The following is a 25,049-nucleotide window of genomic DNA, read 5'->3' as shown; positions in this document are numbered from 1 at the left end:
TCCTTGTCTTATGATTACTGACATGTTCATAGTCTTAGCTAGTAGTAGCTTGAGTACTGCCTTTTCCTGCCATTCTTGCATTGGCAGAAAGAGCAAACTATCACAATTGGGTTTTATCCCATGTACTAACTCCCTAGACAGGAGTCAACATTCTTTTCACTTACTGTACTACCATTAAAATCCATCAGTGGTACTTTTATTGGCCAACTGAAATGTATAATATACTTGTTGCAAGCTTTTGAAGTTCCATGGGCTTCTTCATCAGGCAATATGTTATAAACCAAACAGGAGGGGAAAAAACAATTGGAGATATTAGTCAGATGCCTGCATGTTGCTTCAGTCCTTAGTAAAGATGGTATGCTGGTTAGGATATCTTTTGCAGGCATTAGTAACTGTTCACTTATTGTTCTGTCTACCTGGAAGAAGGTGGAAACCTATTTGTATCTTTATGAACATCACATCTGTTCTGGCCAGCCTTCTCGCCCATATTTTTTATAATCTACATTCTGTTTTTGGCATATATAATCTTGGAAATTGATACAGGTATCTGAAGTTCTGAGTGATGGTTTTTAAAAAAATGGAATATACAGTGGTACCTCGGGATACGAAATACCCAGGTTACGAATTTTTCAGGATACGAATAAATCCCATAGGGATTTATTGTTTCGGGTTACGAAAGTTTTTTCGGGTTACGAAAAAACTCCGGCGCTGTTTTAAATGGAGCCGCGGCAGAGCCGCGGCTTTTTTCCCCATTAGCGCCTATGGGTTTTCGGCTTACGAAGGCTTTTCGGGTTACGAACGGTGCCGCAGAACGAATTATTTTCGTAACCCGAGGCACCACTGTAATCTTCTGTTCCTAAACTCTGTCATGTTGTATTTTTACTGCCTTGATAACTGGGGGCGGGGGCGGGAGGGCTTTCTACATGTTTAAATGTATAAATAAACAAACCTGATCCAGCAATATACCTCAGCAGATTTTAGAAGTATCTTCAATTCTAGGAGTGTCTCCAGCTTTGCCCTTGTCTGCTGAGAAAGAATAGCAGCAAAAGTGCCTCCCTCTGCTGTTTCTGTTTCTGCTACACTTGGGAGTAATTTGGCTTTAACTAGTACAAGCTCACAACTCTTCCTGTGTGTGTTTAATATCTGCAGTTCCTGCCCATGTACTCCCTCTTGGCAGTGACAGCATGAGATCAATAGCTCCTGCCTGGCCTGTCACTACTGCCTATAAGGTTTTCAGTTTCCATATCGGAAACAGCCTTTCCTAAAGAGTCCAATCAATATGCTGCTCTGAGGCCTGTTCTCATTTGCTATATATAATCTGGACGCATGCTGTATGTTAGTGTGTGTGTGCACGCAGATGCGCACACAACAGAAAAAAAGAGGATGAGCCAGTTCTCTGGTCTTTCTGGCTGGGATGACACAGCTGTGCTTTTTCCTCTGCTCCTCCTTTTTCCTTCAGCTGTTATTCCAAAGCCTGTCTCCTACCTCTGCTCTCTGAATAATTGACTGTTCTGGGATACAGGGTACCTGATCACCTTGTGGAAACATCTCTAGACTGAATGGGGAACCTGTGACTGTCTGTTCTCTGCAATTTCTGCTGTTGCAGGTAACCTGTTGTGAAAGTAAAGTGAAAGGGACGATGACGAGTGTGGTACCTTCCAAGAAACCCTACCGCAAAGCTCCTCCACAACACCGTGAAATTCACCATGAGCTACCCATCCTGCGTGATGACCAAGATGGTGTGACTTTGGCAGAACAGAGTCAGGTAACTGAAACCAGGGCATCTAAGGGCCTGGCCCCACTGCATCAGCAGAAAGGGTTTAGTTACACCAAGGCAGGCCAGCTTAAACAGCAGGTGGATGGGTATGAGGTTTGCAACGTAAATTTTTCTTCCTGGTCTCTGGAATCCAGCAGTGACAAGGAGATAGCAGGGTGTCGAGCAGAATTGAACCTGAAGAGCAGGACACTATCACCTGTGTTATTACACAGCAGGAAAATAGGGAAGCGAAGTGTGAAGCACTGTCGGCATCCTAGTCGTGGCCGGCTCAGTAAATTCATGAGCCGGAGTGTGGAAACAGTAGTGGTTTCTGGAGACGAAGGCCGGCGGCCAACCTGCTCATTCAAAAGCAGAAGCCTAGAGCGGTCACTTATGTTCAAAGAACCTGCTGAAGTCTTAGCACCTAGGAAGTATCATGTCCCATCTACTCACCTGCCTCTCAAAGGTATCTTGAAGCAGACAGAGATGCTTGCAGTACAGCCTGAAGGCCTGCGTAAATCCCATTCAATGGAAACCCTAGCTCGTGGTTGCCGCTCTCGCAAGTATAGTGACCCTCAGCTGTGTCTCAACAGAAATGGCAGGCATACATCTGAACACAACAGCATGAGCTCTTCTGAATCCCTCAGGCGCAAAGAGAAGATGACGGAGGAGAAGCTCCAGTTCTCCAAATTCCTGGATGAGATCACTCACAGGGTGCTGAGCCCTGTACACTTGCATTCCTTGGGTGAGGGCAGAAATGGAGAAGGAATCCAGGACTCCCCCAGATGTTCCACACCAGAATGTCAGAAAGAAAGCCAGCCTGGAAGCAGTAAGCGAGCGGCTGAGAAGAGCCCTCGCCCAACTAGGAGAAAATCAGAACGGAAGCGTGAGGGTTTTGAAATGGTATCCTGCTGTAGGAAACTGCCAGAGAAGATGGAAAGGGCTACAAAGCTAAGGAGAAAGCCTATCCTGGTGAGGAAGGACAGCAAGGAAAAATTCCTCTCCATGGAGAAGCGGGTGGTGGATATGTGTCAGTATCAGCTGCAGCACCTGGCAGAGCTGGGCTTGACAAAGGTGGCTTCCGAGCAGCAGCATCTGCCTTCATGGAAAATGCCTGATCAGGAGGGAGGGAGAGGCAAAGGGCAAGACGAGAGAGAGCACCCATTGCAGCATATGTGGGTGCCACCCCTGGCTTTCAAACACACCCAGAAGCCAGTGCTGGAGTCAAGCTGCTTGGAGAAAGGGCCCTTCTCCCCTCGCTCTCACTGGAACCAGGAGGGCAATGGCTCACCTAGAACCTCCCCTTCTTTCAGCTTAGCACTAAACAAGGTAGGTGTTTAGTGAGGAAGGACTGAGGAACAAATATTTGTATTTAAACTCCTATTGTATATATTATAGCTGTGAGCACTGGGGTGGCAGATTCCCCAGTCTGGTGAACTGCTGAAGGGATTTTACTTCTCTCTGAGGCATTAATCTATAGCTGTGGTGGCGAACCTATGGCATGTGTATCCTCTCTGGCACATGAAGCCATTTTGGAGGCCATGCGAAGAGATAGGAGGGCGGGGGAAGAGGAAGAACAGGTGTGTGCCTGTTCCTCCTCTTCCCTCTGTCCTCCTGGGCCTTCAGCTGCCTCTCTGGAGTCTGGGAGGGCGAGGGGGGGAAGAAGTGGAACAGGCATGTGCTCTTCTTCCCCCCTGCCCTCCCAGGCCTTTAGTTGTCTGTGGGGAAATCCTGCCCAAGAAGGTGGAAGCTCCACCCCCTAGAGGGCAGAAGTCCCATCCCCCTGAAGTCCCATTTTTCTGGAAGTTCTGCCTCTGGCACCAGGTAACACCCGCTGCCAGAACACCTTTCAGTTTGGGCACTCAGTCTCTAAAAGTTTCACCATCACTGATCTATAGTGAGGCTAATCCTCACTTTTTTTTTTGTATAAGGTGGTGTTCATTCAATAGGAAATTAAGACAGTGTGCTCAATTTTTCATATATCACACATTCCAAGGAACCTATCGGTTTGTGTAGCTTCTTTCTAGCATCTAGGCTGCTCTGGGTTTGTTTGTCTTCAAGATGTTCTCCTCCCACCTTTTCCCTCAAAGCACTGTGGTCCAGTTGGAATAGCAGTGTTCAGAAGGGTGAACAGAACAGTAAATGCTCTCTCTTTTTTTATACTAGTCTCTGTAATAACAGCCTTTGTTCCTTATGAGAACTTGTACCTTTGCTGCTTCCTATCTGTGTACAAGAAGGAGGCAGCCTTACATATCTACTGTAGCTTACCCATTTGAGTAGACAGCCAAGTAAATGCAATAGACACCCTTTGTTGAGTTGTAGTCCTTAAGAAAAGCTAGGAGTTAGTTGTCCTTTAGTCATTAAGGAAAAGGATTCTGATGTTAAAGGTGCTCTAAAAGAATAGTATCGTTTCTTTGACTAGCATTTTTATTTCTAATAACAGACATTAGAAGGAACTGGGGAGCTACAACTTGTTCCCAAAGATGGATCTGCCAACAGTAATTCTATAATTTGGGTCCTCTAGGTGTTTTGAACTTCAGCTTCCGGAAGCCCCAGCCAGTTTAGTCAACAGTCAGGAATTTGGTGAGCTGAAGTCCAAAACATCCGGAGGACTACAATTTGGGAACCATTCTGCTAGTCCCCTCAGTTTTGTACGTGGCGGTGCAATAGTGTCACTGTCATGTATTAGCATGGCTGAGTCCAATGGTAGAACTCCCTCCCATGGACTGCTGCCCTTCTTGCAGGCAGCTTGTCCTCTTTCTGACAGCTTTTCATGTCTCCTTTCCCTTTGACCCAGGAGAGAGCAAGTGCACAGTGGTGGAAGTAAGGAGGAGGAGCTTCTTGCTAACCAACCTTCTGTCTAACAAATAAGTCTATGCAATAGCGAGGCACAGCAGCAGTTGGCAACCATGCATTTCTTTCCCAGTGCTCCCCATAAACCTGGAGCCAGCACTGTGAGGTAGCATCTCCTATCATGGGAGGAAGATGGGATTAAAAGAAAATAATAAAATAACATAAAAAGCATTGTATAGAAATATAAAGCCAATATAGTGTTGTGCCTGACTAGAACAGAAGACCTGAGGGCAAATTCCTACTAAACTATGAAGCTCACAAGGTGATTTTGGAGCACTACCACTGTTGTCCCAACCTACCTCAAAGGATTGTTTGAAGGATAAAATCTGGAGAAGGAGACTGTGTGTGCTGTATTGACCTCTTTCCAAGAATTACAGTAAATAGTATAAATATTACTGCATTACTAGAATTGCTTTCCTGAACAATGAGAAGGGGTAAGGTCATTGATAACAGTGTGACTCAGATGATTCACTGATTTACCAGAGCAAAATAGAGGGGTTTATAGCATCTGCTGGCTTGTCAAACAATATAGTGGCACATTGAACATTAAATGGGTGATCATGGAATACAAAAGAGAACAAACAAGTGGCCAGCAGGATCTCTGCCAGCATTTTTAGTAAAGAATCATATTTATCATAAAGCAAGTCTTTGGTGATGTTTGCGTAATATACACTGTAATGCAGGTAACTAAATCCATTTTGTAATGGATTCAGAGCAGAATTTCGCTTCTTAACCGTACCTTCTAAAGCTATCATTCTCTTCTAATGTAGACAGTCTCTGAGAAATGTTGTGTCATCAGAGCTCTTTGCAGGAAAAAAGAGGACATTGTGGTTATTTTTCCCTGGTTAAATATTGAATTTTGCCACTCTGGAAATGGTCACATTTTTGTAGATGTTCTTAACTTCTGCTTCCTTTTTTTATATAGGAGCCATTGACAGATGCAGAAAGAATGAAGTAAGTATCCTAGTTGTTTTTTGATCTTGTTTTATTTTGCAGATTGTCAGTTTTTCAGGTTTTTACATTTGCATTCATTCTCTGCTATTGTAGCGGCAATAGAATGCATCTCCATTAGGCTCTACACCTGTCAAGAAAACTTGAAGAAATAACTTTAGCTCAGTTTATTCTTACGTACCAGATGGCACCCTAGCAGAAACAGCTGTTAGAGAACTAATATTGTGTCCAGGCACAGACTCCTGCAATAAGGGGGCAGAGTCCCATTACGCTACAGCATGAAGTCCCTGTAGTAGCATTAAGTAAAACCTTCAACATTATATTTTCTGTAATGTTATTCTGTATGTCTGGAAGGAAGTAGAAGCACCATTTGCAACACTGTATGTATTGAATCTTGAAAACATGTTTTAAGCACTATTACTTTTGTGTCATAATGTACAATTTGCTTTTTGTAGTAGAATATGCTTTGCATACTCTCAGTGAGTTGGTAATATATTTACAGGAAGTACTATTTTCAAGTCAATAAAGAAGCCAAGTAAAGTTGATGGATATTTGATAGAATTTATGTATACTGTACATGCAAATGTGTGGATAGAACAACATAAACCTGCCATGTAATGCTTCTGCAGCTGTTTGTGTTTGCCTTATATATTTCTACTTAATGGCCTGGAAACTGAGCCTGTTCTACTTTGCTTGTACTGAACCCATGGTGGAGAAGGACTAATGTTAATAAATTCTCTTCTGTTCACTCTTGTTGACTTTCAAGGCAGCACATAAATTATTGAGTGAGTTTCGACTTCCAATGGAGGATACCTGAGCTGTATAACTGCATCTGGCTGCTATGTTTAATCTACATAATGTAAACTGAAAAGAAGGTGCTGGCATGGATGACTGTTCAGCTGCTGAGAATAAAGCTTCCTGTCTTTGCTCTCAAAGCAGTATGACCAGTTGTGGAATTTCCAAATATCCAAAGCAGATCTTCTTATGTACTCATGCCAGCACTCACAGGGGTTTGCAACTCACAATCTGAAGGCATGAGACCCCCAGAGACCTCTTCACCCCATATCTAGTCTCTTTTTGTTTAGTGTTCCTGACCATAAGATTACATCCTATTTCATGCCTGTCAAAAGATCTCAGCTTCCCTTTCCTTGTGGCTAGCAGGCCATTCTTTCTGAGAATTTGAAGGGATTGGCAGAATCTAGCTTAGTCTGAACTGTGCTTGTGAGCACATTCTAAAATTGAGATAGTGTCATGGATGCCATCATAAAATGGTAATCATGTAGAAATAGCTGCTATAGTGGATAGGGCCGTCAAAACATCCATTCACAGAAGAGAAATCCAATTTTACAACATTAATACAAACCATGTGTAATGTCTAGGGATTCTGCTGGTGTATCGGCCACCCCGTGCATTAGCGGACTCCCTTAACGAGCTGACACAGCTGGTTGCTGAGCTGATGCTGGAGACGCCCAGGCTTCTTGTCCTGGGCGACTTCAATATCTCCCTCACGGCCAGCTATGTTCCATCCGGTGCGGCTCGGGAATTCATGGAGACCATGGCGGCCATGGGCCTGTCCCAGCTGATACAGGGTCCCACGCATTGTGCGGGTAATACTCTCGATTTGGTCTTCTGTTCGGACGCGGAAAATCCGTGGGCGGAAATAGTTAATATTTCCCCCCTGTCATGGACGGATCATTTCCTGGTAGAGGCGAAAATCAAGGCTTCTACCCAGATCCCCCCTGGGGGTGGTGGACCAGTTAGGATGGTCCACCCTCGAAGGCTGATGGAACCTGAGAGGTTCCAGGAAGCCCTAGAGGGGCTCACGGTTGGAAATGACGGCGACTCTGTTGATGCCCTTACCGGTATCTGGAATACCGGTCTTTCGGGGGCTATATACAGAATCGCTCCCAAGCGCCCTCTCAGGCCTGCTTCCAATCGTAAGCCCTGGTATACGGAAGATCTCCGGGCAAGGAAGCGGGTTCTGCGACGGCTAGAGTACCGTTGGCGGAAACACCTTTGCTTAGACGACAAGACTCTCCTAGACCGATTGTTAAAGGACTACGGAGAGGCAATACGAGCAACAAAGAATTCGTTCTATGGTGCTCGTATTGCGTCCGCTGAATCGCGTCCGGCAGAGTTGTTCAGGGTGGTCAGGGAGCTAACTCAGCTCCCTCCCGCCCTGAACCAGATCCTTGAACCTTCTAAGGCCTGCTGTGACTTGTTTAACAACTTTTTCGTGGATAAAACTTCTCGTATAAGCGAAGGTCTGAACGCCGACATTATGGCAGAGCCTGAGGTAGAAGTGTCCAGAGCCTCCGTGGACTATGTTACACTGGATCAGTTTGAGTTGGTGAGTACCGAGGATGTGGACAAGATCCTCGGAAGTGTTCGGAAAACAACCTGCTCTCTTGATCCCTGCCCCTCATGGTTAGCGGCCCAGGGGGGACCGGTGGTAACTACTTTGTTACGCCGGATTATCAACACCTCTCTCAGGGATGGGCGATTTCCATCGGATCTTAAATTGGCCATCGTAAGACCGATCCTAAAAAAGCCCTCCCTTGACCCCCTGGTACATAACAATTATCGGCCTGTTTCGCTGCTACCATTTTTGGGGAAGGTGATCGAGAGGGCGGTTGCGCTCCAGCTTCAGACGGTCTTGGATGAAACGGATTATCTGGATCCATTTCAAACTGGCTTCCGGGCGGGTCACGGGGTTGAGACGGCCATGGTCGCCTTGGTCGATGATCTCCGTCTGAGCGCTGACCGGGGAAGCGTGTCCCTGTTGGTGCTCTTGGACATCTCAGCGGCTTTCGATACCATAGACCATGGTATCCTTCTGGGACGCCTGGCTGAGGTGGGAATCGGGGGCACTGCGCTCCAGTGGTTCCGATCCTACCTCTCTGGGAGGTCCCAGATGGTGCAGCTGGGAGACGTGTGCTCCAGCGAGCGGGCCCTTAAAACCGGGGTCCCTCAAGGAGCCATTCTGTCTCCCATGCTATTTAACATTTACATGAAACCGCTGGGAGAGATCATCCGGAGACATGGGGCGCGGGGTTATCAGTACGCTGATGACACCCAGATTATTTTCTCTATGTCTCCGACTGATGCAGTGACCGGGGATGGCGTCTCTCCTCTCGTGGCCTGTCTGGAGTCAGTAATGGACTGGATGAGGAAAAACCGACTCAAACTGAATCCAGAGAAAACGGAGGTACTAGTGATAGGTTCCCCCGGTCCAGGAATGGCGGTGGTTCCACCTGTCCTGAACGGGGTCACGCTCCCTGTGAAGGACTCCGTGCGCAGTCTGGGAGTGCTTCTTGATTCGTCGCTTCATCTGACTGCTCAGGTGAATGCGACGGTCAAGAGCACTTGTTACCAGCTTCGGCTGATTCGCCAGCTGCGCCCATATCTGGACCGGAGGGACCTAGAAACTGTGGTACATGCTCTGGTAACTTCGAGATTGGACTTCTGCAATGTACTCTACATGGGGCAACCCTTATACCAAACTCGGAAGTTTCAAATGGTACAGAATATGGCAGCCCGGCTGGTCACTGGTGTATCCAGGACCAGCCATATAACACCTGTACTTAAAGACCTTCACTGGCTGCCCGTTCGCTTCCGAGCTCAATATAAGGCGTTGGTTATTACCTATAAAGCCCTAAATGGCTTGGGCCCAGGATACCTAAAGGACCGCCTCTCCCCGTACAATCCGCCTCGCACCCTCAGAACGTCTGGGCAGCAATTGCTGAAGGTGCCTGGGGCCAGGCTAGCTTCTACTTCTAGAAGGGCCTTTTCTATAGCTGCCCCAGCCCTTTGGAATACGCTGCCCACCGAGCTCCGCTCATCTACCACCCTGGCCCAATTTAGGAAGGATCTCAAGACCTTCCTATTTAAGCAGGCATTCCCCGATTAAGATCCTGTGGGCCTCCCCTCCTCTTCCGTGGCCATGAGGACGGGCGATGGGGCTTTTATTGCTGCTTTTAGTTTTATTGTTGTACTGATGTATTGGTGTTTTGTGTTTTTTAACTTGTATTTGTGTGCACTCATTGCACTTTTGTAAGCCGCCCTGATCTTTCTGGAAGGGCGGGATAAAAATAAAGATTTTATTATTTTATTATTATTAAAATATAAATCCACATTTCAAGCATGCAACAAATCTTACAATTTGAGGACACTTTCCCCAAAATTCTAGAAAAATCCTAAACATTCATAGTCATACCCAGACATATACACTGCCTTCCCCAGCCACTTAGGTCTGTCTCTGCTGGTCTTCCTATCCTCACCCCAGATCTTACCAGACAAAAAGGTTCCTTTTCTTTCTGTTAGCTGGGCGTTCTCCACAATGAAATTTCCACTGATCTTCATTTCCTGAGAACCTACTGGCCTAATTGAGGCCAGAGACAAAGTGAGCAGGTGAAGATCATGGCTGAAATCCAGGGCATCACCTAGAAGTAATACCAGCTGTCTGGAAAAAATGTACAAATTTGGCTCAGTGGTTATCAAGGGAGAAATGTGGGGCTATGCAGGAGCCCATGAGAACTGAGTTCATGACTCCAGGCTTAGTGGTAACTTTCCTAGAGTAGGATATATATCTATTTTTAGTAGGATGTATATCTTTGACGGCATGACATAGAGTATGGGCAAAAATTATTTTCAGAATAAGTGATTTGAATATTTCTCTCAAGCTGTATGTGGGGGTGGGGGGAAATAAGTGAGAATGTGGGTGCAGCCTGCCAAGGTCTGGAGGGGGCAAAACCGACTCTTATTTTCTCCACCTTTGACTAGAGCTTTTAAAAAATTACTGTTGGACCACAACTTCTGGAATCCATCAATAGCCATGCTGGTTGGACACTTCAAGAAATTGTAGATCAGAAAGTAAGGTTTCTGAACACTACCCTGACTTGCCAGTTAGTTTGAAAGTCCTTTGTCTTCCACTTTATAAATGTGATTCTGTTGTGAAAGGTAGCTTGCAAATAAGAATCATCTTTTGGAAATTTCAGCTTGGGCCTCAGTTCCATTACATAGACATGCATTTATAAAAGTATAAATCATAAAAATGTAACTTTTACATGCCTTGTGATGTTTCCCGGGGAGGGCAGGAAACCTGTGAAGGAATCAATAAATTTATGGATAACTAGCCACTTTCTCCAAAAGGCCTTTCACCTTTGCCGCTTTGCAGTTTGAACTGAGCAGGTATTGAAGGTGAACTGTTTTCTGGATGGATCTTTCCACAGTTATTCAGGGTCCAAAAGTGATATACCTCTGTGTATGTATGTTGATTACAGCTCTTGAAATTCAATTAAAAATAGGTTACTGCTCTGTATACCTTAGGTTGTTGCAACATGAAAATGAGGAGCTGCATCGCCGCCTGGCGTATGTCACCAACAAAATGGAGGCAATGGAGAGGGAGTTAGAGTCTGGACAAGACTATCTAGAGATGGAATTGGGACAGAATCGTGAGGAACTAGAGAAATTCAAGGACAAATTCCGTAGGTATGTCAACTTTAAGAATATCAAAACAGCCTGAGGGATTTTGAGAGTGATATACAGTAAAATAACCTAGTTGGACAGAAGAATGCCTTCTCCCTTTGAAGAATCTTACATATACCTCCTGTACCTGGCACCACTTCCAGGGTTGTTGGAGGAGCCTTAAATACAAATCTTATTCATCATCCTGGCCTGAGAATTTTTTATGTGTGTAAATGGGTTTTAATTTTGGGGAAGTCTTACAGGGACAGAATATTACCTTCCGCATTTATCGTGCTGTGACTGGCTTAATATTAGGCAGAACTGTTAAGGTTAAACATTGTTATAAGTATACTACATCACACAATCGAAAAAGGCTTTTAAAAAGAAAGGAAGATAAGAGAGGAGTACATACTGTTCCATACATTTTAGAAATAAAAAGAAACTCAAGGGTGGGAAAAAAGGAGAAAGCCAGGACAACAGAAATATCATTAGGATATTTTTTTTAAAAAATTGAGAACACAAAATATTGGAACCTCCCTGCACATTTGCTCCACCCAGAGAAGCACTAAGTTCCCTTCCTTATTTCTTGAGGTGGATAGGTCATAGATCCTCATCTTAGAAACTAAGACAGTGGTGGTAAGGTTATTGCCAAGATAAATGGATTAATTATTTTTAAGCATTTCAGAGGCTGGGAAGGAAGGGGATGAAGAAAATGGCGGGGTAGGATTCACTCTCATTGACCAACTTTTCCTTCCCAAGACAAATTTGGGACTCTATTATTATTATTATTATTATTATTATTATTATTATTATTATTATTATTAACCTTTATTTATAAAGCGCTGTAAATTTACACAGCGCTGCAGTTCTCTGAATCCTGTCTTCTTTAAACTCTGCTGTCCCTATGCTGATCAAAGAATCATAGAGTTGGAAGAGACCACAACGGCCATCCAGTCCAACCCCCTTCCATGCAGGAACTCTCAATCAAAGCATATCTGGCAGATGGCCATCTAGCTTCTGTTTAAAGACTTCCAAGGAGGGAAGCTCCACCACTCTCTGAGGGAGTGTGTTCCACTGTCAAACAGCCCTTACTGTCAGGAAGTTCCTCCTAATGCTGAGGTGGAATCTCTTTTCCTGTAGCTTGCATCCAGATTTTTCCTATCTTCTGGATCTCATTTCATACTACTTTACTCTCATTCTATTTAAACTTCTTGGGCTTACTAAGAGATATGTCAAATACCTGTAACTTGTGTCACACAACAGATTTGTGGCAAACAGTACCCTGGAGCTGTGTAGAACAGTTTCTTTTATAATTTTGACTGCTCAGTAATCTGGTCACTCTTATTTCTGTCTTTAGGTTGCAGAACAGTTATACAGCCTCACAAAGAACCAATCAGGATTTGGAAGAGAAGCTGCATGCCCTGGTAACTGATCTGCTAGAACTGTTATGGAAGGAGTGGGTGGGCCAAACCTAGCTAAAAAGTGGATGCCTAGGCAATCAGATTGTTATGTGTTTACACCAGGATGTAGTGGGTCAGATTTAGGATACAACAACTCTAGAAGAGAGTTGCCAAGAAGAGCAGGTGGGAGTGCCTTTCATAGCTTTTGCATTATGGTGAAAGAGTTAGGATTTTTCTGCAACGTAGCTGTGTGTAGCTTTGCCTTGCATCAGCTTTTTAAAAGTGCTGGAAGTGTGATATGTTTGCTTTCCACAGGATCTGGGCAGGGAAGTTCATCATGGGTTGTGGGCTATCAGATTGAAGCCAGCATTTGTGTATTGTGTGCATTCATAACACTCATTGCTGTTTCTTTTCTCTCCTCTCTCTCTGTCTCTCTCTCTCTGTCTCTCTTTTTTCTTCCTATGCTGCCGCTGGCGCACACTGGGTGTGCTCACCTCTCAGGCCTCTCTCAGTCAAAGCTGGATTTTTGCAGTTGCGTCTTTTCGTTTGTGTGTTTTTCTTTTCTCCTCTTCACATGTCTCAGCCTATCCAGTTTCATGTTGGTCATGCATTACCCCAGTCCACTTGCACTTTCCTTGATGAGGTCCCAGAAGCTGAATCAGCCAGAAACTTGGGTTTGATTAAAATTATTAACCTTGGAATTGTGGCCTATTCTGGTCCACACATCTATCCAGAATATATTGTTCCATCTTACTATGGTGCAGCAAAGAAGTGTACTCTGTTAGGAGAAACTAGCATCTTTTGGCAGAAGAGGAACATAGGATCTTCTTGTTACCATTCTGCTATTCTCTCTGGTAGCCCCATGAATGTAGTTCTAATAATTGCTGTGTTGGCCATTTGCATGCTAGACACCTCTTATCACTTGGGATCTTTTGGGGTTACAAAGTATATAGAAGTTACATGTTTTAAAAAGAGACAGCCTATTTCTATTTGAGCTGTTGCATGAGCTCCTGTAACCCCTGCTAGTACCAACCTCAGTACATGCCTGGTACAACTTCCCCTAACCCCTTTCTCTTAAAGATTTCAGAGGAGCAGGAAAAAATCTAAGATGAATAAATTATCCTTAACTGGAGCTCATAGGAAGAGCCACAGGGACCAAACTAACAAGGCCTAAGAGGTGTGCATTCGGGACTCTTCATTCCAGTACAAATCCAACACCCATTCTTGATCATTTTAGCAGAGTATCTGCATTCTATTGAGCCCATTCATTTTTCCTCTGGCACAGTCCTTCACTCTTCTCGTAGAAAGGGTGGTGGTGGTAGGCAGTTTAAGGTTCATCTCTGGCAAACCTAATTAAAATTTGTTGTAGAGGAAAGTGTTGGGAATAATGGTATCAGTGTCATTTATATCAACACCAAAGCAGGGTAGGCATGGTAGATTATCGCGCTACACTTTTATAGCGCTGCTATTCCACTATAATTGCTTTGACTGCCTCCTGTTGTATCCTGGGGTTTGCAGTTGAGGGAGGGGCATTTAGAATTCTCAGCCAGAGAGCTCTTAGGCCTCATTGAACTACAAGCTTCGGAATTCAACAGGAGGCAGCCAGAGCAGTAAAAGTGGAATAGCAGCACTATAAGAGTGTAGTGCGGTAATCTCAATGGGAAAAGGTAGAAGAGTCGAACCCTGACTTGTGGAGCAAGGTGTCCTCAGTTCTCTTTCTGTAAAATGTTACATTTTGTAATGCATGAATATCATAATGTATATCTTTGGGAGGGTTATGTGAATTTTACAACTCTGGTTGAGTTGTGCAAGCGCAATTTACATACTTAGTACATAAATGCTGAAATCCTGTTTGCTGTTATTTGGGAACAAGCCCCACTGAACACACTGATGCCAGTTTCAGGTTAGACATGCATACAATTGGACCATATGAGAGGAAGATAGGTTTGCAATTAAGAGGAAAATGTAAAGTGGAATTTCAGAGCAAAACCTCCAATAGACAGAGTTCTCTCCCCCCCCCCCCTTGTTACTGAGAGAAGCAGAATAAATTATGCAGAGCAAAAGCATATTTGCTTCATTTGTAGAATTTAGTGGTGGGTACAGTGACAACCCCCCCCAAGCATATTTGTAGTCTCCAACCCTCCCCTGAGACTGTCCTGGGCTGCCCCTTTCCTGATAAAGATGGGTGAAAATGGATTTTAAAAAATGAGATGTCAAGTTGTTCCAGGGAAGAAGAAAAAAGGTTAGAAAGGTCAGAGAAGGGATAAGCAATTTCAGAGAGTCTGGGCATTCCCCATATATCTGAAATTCAGTGGCAAATTACCAAAATTCAATACCAAACCTCTAAACTCCATTAAAACAAGCAGTATATGCTTGCTTTAATCATTTGTAGGCTAAGTTGTTAATAACTACTAGACTAAAGAAAAGCAGCTTTGGGCAGAAGATGATATAACTAAATGGGAATAACCAGATGTTTCTTGGATGACAAAGTTCTGTACCTGTAAACTGTGTTTTTCCATGCTACCTGAGTGAAATATGTGTTAGATGTATGTTTAAAGACATCTTAACACCACTAGAGAGCATTTCTCAGGCTCTTCACCATGTGTTTCCTTGCTGTCATATCCAAACCCTGATTGTTTAAGGGAGAATGCTCATGGTCTGCTTGCCAGATAGGTATGAGAAGCAGCTGCATCAAGGGAAGTCCAAGTGCAGATTGCTTTCATGCTTAGAAAACATGTAAGTTATGTCTTTCAAGCAAATGAATGCAGAATGACTTGAATTCCATGTATTGTTTGAGCTTTCACTCTCTCCCCTGCTAAAGTGGAGGGGAAAAGGGTGTTGAAAATTTTCTGGAGTTGGGTGGGGTGTGAATTTTGTTTGAAATAGTAGAGCAGAAGCAAGTTCAGTCTGATCTTTCATGGCGGGTATTATCCCCTGTATATTTCTGTACTCCAGATTAAGAAAGCTGAAATGGATCGGAAAACCCTTGACTGGGAGATTGTGGAGCTCACAAATAAGCTTTTGGACGCTAAAACAACCATAAATAAACTGGAAGAGCTTAATGTAAGTAATCATTTCCTTGAACCATGCATCCAGTGCAAATAGATGAGAGTGTGAGCAAGAATGAAAGGACTGCATCCTTTCTAAATATGGATATGAGTATCGTTAATTGCTGTGGCAACTATGTGAAAAATTGAGTGTTTCAGCTTCACTGAGGATCAAGGAAATGGAAGTCCTAAGAGAAGATTTACACCTTATAATTCAGCCTAAATCTGATTTAGAACTAGGCAGAATAATGATCTGAACCTTTGCAAGAAATCTTGGCATTCAAAAATAATTTGGAATGCCTGATCAACATATTAGATTAAACTTTCTTTTAGGGTTGCCAACTGTCAGGTATTTTACTTATGCTTTTGATACTTCTGTGTTTTGCTATTTATTTTGTTTTACTATAACCAGAATAATTATTTTTTCCTTGACTTCACAAAATGATATATCTGTGACATGCTATAGATTTATCAGGCCATATTTCCTTATGGGTCTCATTTATCTCCCACTGACTAACTATACCTACCAGTATCTCTATAATCATAATATTGGTAAATCTTCATACATTTTGATGCAATAATCACTCCCCTTAATTCTTGGCATCTATATTGAACTTACCATGTTGTATTTGAAGACATTCATGAAAAAGAAGGCAAAGAGAAGTGGGTTTTCTACAAAATTAAAAGCCGCTCAGTATGCTTGACTTAACCAAGTAGGATGTGAATTCTTACCATAATTGTCCAGTTTTAAATCCTTCTAATCTGTAGCATGTAGCTTTAAATAATTTTTGACTTTATTGACTAAAATGGGTTAAATCCTGCTTAAATCCAGATAGTGTTGACTAGTGAATCAGACGTCTGTCATCCAAAGTGATATACTGTATACAGTATAGAATAAAAGTAAGGGTGAGACAGTGTGGTGTAGTGGTTTGAGCACTGGATTACAACTGTGGGGACCAGGGTTCAAATCCTCACTCAGCTATGAAAATCCAATTCAGCAAGTATGTAAACCATATAGGACAACTTCCTGATGTGCTCTGCTCTGAGTTCGAATAGCAGCTTTCTTTTCTATTCGGAGGAGTGTTGTTTGGGAATAAAGTCTTTTGACAGGTCTGGCAGAGAAGGTTGAAAAGATGGTGCAATACTGGTTCTTCCATTAGCCTAAGAAAAATGACCTGCCTTATGTGGCAGATTATGAGATACCATTAAAGACCAGTCAACTTTAAGCACCTTTTCATTTTCTTCCCCAGACACCAAGATACAAATATGTGACTTTCCACTTATCTTGTTTCTTTTTTGTCAGGAGAGATATCGGCAGGACTGTAACTTGGCAGTGCAGCTACTGAAGTGTAACAAATCTCATTTTCGAAACCACAAATTTGCTGATGTGAGTAGAAACTCTGAGGAAATTGGTAAACAGGTCTTGTTTTTAAATATGGCAGTCTGAAAAATGCTTACAGAATTAAAAAATATATATATATTCTTCTGCTGTTCCAGCTAACCAGTGAATTCTGTGTGACTCTCCTCAGCTTTCTGAGTTATGATAATTGAAACTTTTAACACATTATGTTTTTATATATTTCAAATATGGATAAAAAATAAGAGGCTAGATGGCTCACAAGCATTTGTAGCACTTTGGTCATTTCCAGGCTTCATTTAATAATACCAGATCTCTCACCTTTCTGTAGTGCTGTGGCCAGTCCCATCTTGGAACTGCTTTGTATGTTAATTTTGATCTCATAAACATTTTCCAAAGCACAGCACCATTTATTATTATTATTAGTAGTAGTAGTAGCAGTAGTAGTATACCTGAACCACTTTTCAGCAAAGTAGCATACAAATAAGATCACAGCGAGATGTAAGTCATAACAGCCACGTGGGGAAGCATACAAAATAGTTCACAAATCTGCTTGAAAGACATAGTTCAATTACTAATTCAATTTATTTCTATTACTGTTTTACTGCTGACCTAAAATCTGCACAGAGGTGGTTAGATGCATGTCAGTAGGAATGACAGTTACATTATTAGAGTTACTGCAAAGAGGACCCCTTCACTTTTGTACCCACCTGGCAAAATGTAATGGCATACTCTTGAGAAAAAATCCCTGACACACATTGTACTATACATGGGTACAGATGGTCATTTATGTAGGCCATTTACAAACCATTAAAAGCTTTCAATCCAAGACTTTGAACTGGGATCAGATGTATACTAACAGTTAGTGCACAATTATGTATACTTTTATAAATTGCAGGGTTTTTTTTACACATGTGCACCATTAATATATAGCGATGCTTTATGTTAATATGCTGAAAAATACATTACTAGATAGGAAGATTAATAAAAGAAAAGGATATAACTTTTCCTATTAACTTTTCCTGCTGGAAAAACCCTTAAATTCTGGACCATGCCAACAATTATCAGGTCAGAATGCAGAGGGAAGCCATTGAAATCCATATGCACCTGAACAACTTCAACAGGAAAGAAGAAACCCTTAAAGTTAGCAAAATTTGGCTCCCAGTCCTGAAAAACACTAAAATCAAGACCCAGCAAATGCAAATGAAAACCACCCAGTGTCAGTGGTTTTCCCAGAAAACAACGGATCTCTAATTAAACAGACACAAATCCTCTTTGCATATCCTCCCAGTCTGAGACCTTGCCATTCAACAACAGAACAATACACAGATTAACATGGAAATCACTCCTCCCAACCCAGGGTCATACAGTGTGTGTGTGTGTGTGTGTGTGTGTGCACACACCCCACGCACTTTCATGCTAGCATTCTCTGAAGATGCCAACCACAGATGCTGGCAAAATGTCAGAAACAAACTCTTCTGGAACATGCCACATAGCCCGAAAAACCCATTAAAAACTATGGATGCTGGCCAGGAAAGCCTTCGACTTCACAGTTCTGAGGTCCACTCTATATATCCTACCTATGGGGAAAAAAAGCTTTCTGAAATGGTCAAGTTCAGGTGGAAGAAAAGAACACAATGAATGACATGACTTTACACACTTAAGAAAATGAAATTTCATTTTGGTATAAAAGTAGGCTGTTAGACACCCAGACAGACCTAGACATAAATCTCATCTACACTTTAAATCTTTGTCCTATTTAACGTTTTAATATGAGTAATGTGTTCAGTGCCAGAGAGAAATTTTAAAACAATAAGCAAAATAAACAGTATTGTTTATGTGAATATCTCCTTGTAGTTTATTTTATTTATAGTATTTATACCCCGCATTTGTATTGTACGAAAAATTGATAAGACTTGACTGCAGCCAAAAGTGGTATTCTCACCATTGTAATACAGGTTGAGTATCCCTTATTGGAAACGCTTGGGACCAGAAGTGTTTCAGAGTTACGGCTGGAGAGAGACACAAGGATCTGTGAAATGGCGGTACTCAAAAATTTGAGATTTTGGATTTTCAGATAAGGGAGACTCAACCTGTATTATGCACAGATGGTGGCATCAAGGGACATATATTTGATAAGTATTACTGGTTGTGATGGGGGGGGCGCTACAAAAGGAGGTGAACTCTTAAGATTTTGAGGGGTTCATTTCTTTTAGGGATTGGCATTGACAGTTAAAGCCTGTTGGATTTTAGGGTAGAGCTTTCTAATAAATGTCATATGCATATTCTACCAGAAGAATGACTATTTCATAATCCATTTACTTGAGAGCTGCTTAACACAATGCATATTTTATTCAAACTTAGCATGTAAATGTGGAAGTTCACACACTCTAAAACCTTTCTCTTCCTTTCTGTTTGCTCATTTTATAATGTCAGTCAGTGGGGGAGAGATACTAGTTAGGATCTAGTACAGGATGAACCCATTCAGATCCTGCAGCTGTTCAGGGGAACGTAGTTCTTTTTGGTCTTCACTGTCCTGATGCAAATATTATTGTGCTATCTCCAGCTGTGCCTTCCTGATGCAACTGACATAGGGGGGGATCTTGGACAAGTGAGATTATCAGGCTGGTCTTATCTCTGGAGTCAATGTGCTAGGAGAACCATTGATTCATCTACCAGGGCAGGGTGCCAGGGCAGTGGCCTATAATTACTACATGCTTCCTGGGTGCAGTAGATCCCCGTAGTGGGGGTTGGTCACTCAGTCCAGTGCAGCCACCAGCTAATTTTTCCACCAATCAATAACACTGTATTTGCCTAATATGCACTAGCAAAGATTCTCAAGTTAGTGCATATACTTTTCTCTGTTTCTTCTAAATATGTTGTTTGTCAGATCTTGTTTCTTCTAAATAACTTGTTGGATCTAAAGGGAAAAATCTTTTTCTCAATTACTGACACTGAAATGGATACTTCTGTAAGTGGCTAGTGGTTCGAATGATTCCTTAATTATATCCTATCTTGGGACAAGTAGTTTCGGGTTGGGCTGGCACCATCATTCAAATACTGGTCTGTGTATTTGTCTCACCCTGTTAGTTCTGCTGTCTTCCACTTAACTTCCTTTCTCTTTTCTCCATAGCTTCCCTATGAACTTCAGGACATGGTCAACAAGCACCTACATAGCACTCAGGAGTCTTCAGGACCTGGCCAGGAGGCCCCACACACCTTGGCCCCAAATGATGTTGTGCCCACTTCAGTCATTGCTAGAGTCCTAGAGAAGCCAGAGTCACTGGTGCTGAACTCAGCTAAGTCCAGTAGTGGCAGCTGTCCTATGGCTGAGGATGTCTTTGTGCATGTAGATATGAGTGGAGCGCTGCCTGATGCTTGTCCAACCTCAGCGCAGTCTGGAAATGAAGTGTCAGGGGGGAGCAAGACAGCAGCAAAATGGAAGTTGCAAGTCACAGGTCTGTTTGGAGAGTGAGGTCCCCACTTTCGAGAAATTGAGTCCATATCCCACTCCACCTCCTCCCCATCCCATGTATCCTGGGCGTAAGGTGATTGAGTTCTCAGAGGACAAGGTAAGGATCCCAAAGAACAGCCCCCTACCAAATTGTACTTACGCCACACGCCAGGCGATCTCGTTAAGCCTGGTTCAGGGGGGAGGATGAGAGCTGTGACAGGCAACGCACCCTTCCCAGTAGCCCCGCTTCAGAAGGGCAGCGCTCAGCCTCCAGTTGCTCTTACCAGCCATCCCCCAAGGTGAGTCGAGCCCATGGCTCTTCACAGAGCAGCCCCTTCAGCAGCCCTCCACAGGTTCCCAGCACATTTGCCAGTTCAGCCAGCTCCGAGGAGGATTTGCTAGCTAACTGGCAACGGATGTTTGTGGAAAAGGCACCCCCTACCACAGAGCGGGTGTTGGTGAATCGCACGTCATTTAGCCGTGACACTGCCCAGGAACTCCAGAAGCGTTTTAGCAGCTCTATGCAAGAGCTGGGCCGGGCAGCCTCTGCCTACTCGGATGGCGAAGAGTCAGTGCAGAGCTGCAGTTGGACTGTGAGCAGAGATTCAAGTGTGGACACAGACAGTACGGAATCCCGGGCCCGCCGGAGCCACTTCTCTTCTGACTATGGCACAGACTTCTCCCAGGATGAAGCCCGCAAACTTCTGCAAGAGGCTGGCAGTGAGGGACTGGCAGATCGAGCCAGTTCTTCCCCAGGGAAGCACAAAGACTTTGTAGATGTAGACTCACCAGGGAGCCCAGCAGAAGAACAGGGAATGTTGTTGCAGGGAAATAAGGAAAACAGCCAAGACAGAGTTTTGGAACAGAGCACAGAAGGCAGCAAAAACAAGCCTTCTGGCCGCCCACATCGCAGCCCCAAGAGGATGGGTGTTCATCACCTCCATCGGAAAGACAGTCTGACACAGGCTCAAGAGCAAGGCAACTTGCTTAATTGAGGGTAGGGAGGAAGGATAGCACAGGCTGCCCTGGTGCAGTACAGCCTCTAGTGTTGTTCCCAAGGGCTACACCTCTAGTCCTGAGATCCAAAGGACAACCACCGTGGTACTCCTTGCCAGGAATTCCAGGCCATTTTTTATATATTGTATTTTTACTATACATGAAGAGTGAGATAACTCTTCTACAGCACCTGAAAAAATATTTGGATGTACACCAGCACACACGTATGTGCTTGTGTCTTCACAGCTCAGTTTGCACTCATTCTCATTCTTTCAAAATTCAGTTCTGCCTTCACACTCCTATTCCTTCTAGCTAGTGCTACATCCTGTTATTGATTGAGTTATGCCCTGGGACACACAAGCCTGTATTCCTACTTTTTCAGTTTGTGCCAAGAAACAGGAACATACTTTCACTATTTTTCTTATCTGAACCCTCTATCAACCTGCCATGTGAAGGCCATGAATGAGGTATGAAGGATTACATGGGTGGATGTCCCTAATTGTGAAAGCTTTGTTGCTTTTATTTTGCTGCATTCATTTTTTCTGTGTGTCTGCTATTGTGTTTATATGCATAAATGTGAACAAATTGGACAGTGTTCTGAGGTCACATCTGTAAGTTTCCTTGCCTCCTAAGTTGTGATCAAGGTATCTACTTGTTGAGATGAACTTCAGACTCTGAAAACTAAGTTTCATCTTCCAATATGGGATTCAGAGGTTCCAGTCACCCAGAAAAATTGGACTGTTTGCCATAGTGGACTGGATTGTGTGTCTGTCTCTGTATAACTGTCTTGTCAGCTCTCACTTGGATAGTCTGTATTTTATTTGGGTGTCATTAGCCTGTGTCTGTTTGTATATTCTTTTAGGTCCTGGGCTTTTTGAAATGTGATCTCTCCTTTTGTAAATGAGCAAAAATCTTGCAGTAAGCTTCACAAAATACCTGCTCTGCAAGAAGTGACTCATTTTATTCTTTGCTGTTGGTGTTGCTCTTTATTGAATTCACAGGGCTCCTTCACTGGCTGTGGAAAGGGTTCTTGCTAGGTTAGGCCTAGACAGTGCAGTCATCTTGCCTCTTGATGGCTGTCTTTGTCATAAAATCATAAAATAAGATGCCGGCTCTTGTTTGACACACACACACACCCCTCCTATAGAGGTGATTGATGGCAATGACATCCCTGTTTGAGTTGGTCTCCATATTAATACTAGTGCCTTTCCAAGGCCTTATCCAAGGCTTGAGATCCCTCCTCCCCTCCTTGGTTTGTCTTTTAAAAGTGTTTTCTGTGTTTTTATTTTATTTGCAGTGTTTGTGTTGTGTGTGTGTGCGCGCACGCGCGCGCACGCACACATGCTCGAAGGGAGAGGGGGAAAACTCAACAGTATTAGGATTTTTCACTGACTGATCAAGTTCTCACAACTTAATTTGCTCACCTGCCCTAATCTCTTGGTTCATTCAGTGAAATGTCTAAGCTACTAGGGTCAGTTACATTGTCAGATGCCTTTGAATGAGGGCTGTGTGATCTTCCACAGGCGACTTTATCTTTTTAATGTCTATCCCCTTAGCACAGGGAGTGTTCTCCCTTGGAAACACCAGCAAAGCAGCCAAAAGCTGTCAGTAAACTCCACTCACAGCCCTGCAAGACCAACAGCTTTTCCTTAATTTTCCAATATCCATTGGATAGCTAGTATAGCCTGTGTTGCATACATTTGCCTGCAGCCTACAGCACTTGTGCAGTTCCTCTGTTGTCTCTCACTTTAGCCAGGGTCTACTGTGCATAGCCTTGAACATAACTGACTACAGATGTGGCCTTTCTTATATACTTGTTAATTGGCCACTTCTTTTGTTAAGCTGCTAGATATTGCATCTCAATGTTGGGGTGTGATTCAGTGTTTTTTTGTTCAGCTATGCGAATAAACTGGTGCTAAACATGAACCCTTTCCCTTTAGCCCACAAGACACTACAGTGGTACCCCGGGTTACGAATTTAATTCGTTCCGCCGCCGCGTTCGTAACCCGAAAAGCTTTCGCAAGCCAAAAACCCATAGGCGCTAATGGGGAAAAGCCGCGATTTGGTGCGAAAAAGCGCCGAAAAGCACCAAAATTTCTTTCGTAACCCGAAATAACCTTCGTAACCCGGAACAGTTTTTTTCAATTGATTTTTTTCGTAACCCGGAAATTTCGTAAGGCGGCGCATTCGTATCCCGGGGTAACACTGTATACCGCTTAAAGCAATGCTCCTCAAAGGAATGGTTCAGGTTGTTGCTTCCACAGTGAATATCTGGGAAACTATTGGAATATAATAATATGGAAAGAAAATATAATACTGATCCCTGGAACTTTAGGGGGGAAATGCTGGTGTGCCACATCAGCTAGCTTGAGAAGCACTGCCTTAAAAGTTCTGACCTCTGCAGTCACTGGCAGTTCATTGCTCTGTTCACCCACATCTGCTACTACCTTTGGTTTCTTGGAACTTCCTTTGCTCTTCATACTGCAAAATCCAAATTCCATTTCTTCCTGTTGCAGCTCTATAGTGTTTTCCTTTTCTCCTTGCAATAGCTGTTGGAGATGCAAAGACTTCAGGGCTGATTGGTGGCCTCTCATGTGTAGTCAGTATTAGACAGTCACAGTGTTGGTTGAAATCTATCCCTGTAGAATCTTGGCCCTTCTCATGAGCTACTTGGCTAAAACTTAACTAATTTTAGCACAGCAAAACTGAATGACAGTACTTTCTATGGCTGCACACTGTACTTAAGGCAACCTGAAACTGACAGTTGTAATTACCAGAGGATGAGAAGCTGGTACTACAATATTGATTGATACAGTGATTTTCTTTTTCCCCTCCTCTTTTAATCATGTTGGGTTAAAGGCTGGGAAAGAAGAAAAGAGTCTATTCTTGAGTGAAACCGAGGAGTGCTATTTCGCATGAAAACCTGGCAATGAATCTGGAAAGCAAACTGAGGGGCTGGGGCATTAGTCCAGGAGCAGCCTACCTCCCAGAGTTCCTTTTGTGCAGTCCTGCCTCTTAGCCCTTTGTATTTTGCTCATCTTTGGCAGTATTAATTCTCTTGGGGAGCATGACTTGCCTTCATTAGCTGCCCCACATTTTTACGGTTTCCCAAGTCAAGACTGTTAATCTGCAACTAATGGTTTTTTTCTGAGATTTTGAAACTGATGTATATTTTAAAGCAAGAAATAAACTATTTTAAAAGTATATGTCTGCATGTCTGTTTTGTTGTAATGAAAAAAATGCTGACCACAGTAAAACATAGGAACTCAGCTCTTCTTAGGGTTTTTAGTCAGTTGGCTTTCAGCACTTATCTCAAGCCAAGTTATCTTTTCTATCGTCTGCTCAATCTTTTTGAATATGTGAACATTAGGACACTGTACACATTGCCAGTTTACCTCTGGAACTGTTAGCAGCTGTGTTCCAGTAACTGTAGAGTTTGCACTTGGCCCTCTAATTTTTAAAGGGATGTTGGAGGATAAAGCATGCTGTTGGTTTAAGGTGAGAAATTCCCCTCCACAATGGAGACAGATTGTATATGTCCACTTTCACTGCATGATGTCAATGGCTGCATCTCTTTTCTGTATACATATTTAGCTGTGTATCAGGCAACGTTTGTTCAGATTTTTGGAATACAACTTCCAATTATTTTGTCCAGTAGGGAAGGTGCAGTCTCCCAAGAGCCCAGGATGGGGAGGTTGCTATGCACCCCTGCGAATCATGGGAACATGATTTCCAGAAAGTCTTTTGTCAGGAATTGCAGGGCACTACT

General features: G+C 43.2%; 1 protein-coding gene across 1 annotated transcript; it reads left to right on the top strand.

Moving 5' to 3' along the window:
* Positions 1-1,825: 1,825 nt before the first annotated feature.
* Positions 1,826-23,355, top strand: TJAP1 (tight junction associated protein 1). The gene is given in 9 exon segments (XM_042466126.1): positions 1,826-3,085; positions 5,535-5,563; positions 10,889-11,050; positions 12,384-12,450; positions 15,382-15,489; positions 16,777-16,860; positions 19,964-20,260; positions 20,262-20,480; positions 20,482-23,355. Coding segments are annotated over 9 exon segments (2,793 nt in total). The 5' UTR covers positions 1,826-2,056; the 3' UTR covers positions 21,280-23,355.
* Positions 23,356-25,049: the final 1,694 nt, after the last annotated feature.

This window comes from Sceloporus undulatus, chromosome 1 (assembly GCF_019175285.1).
Source record: "Sceloporus undulatus isolate JIND9_A2432 ecotype Alabama chromosome 1, SceUnd_v1.1, whole genome shotgun sequence".
Lineage (NCBI taxonomy): Eukaryota > Metazoa > Chordata > Lepidosauria > Squamata > Phrynosomatidae > Sceloporus > Sceloporus undulatus.
This window is presented reverse-complemented; position numbering and strand designations above follow the sequence as displayed.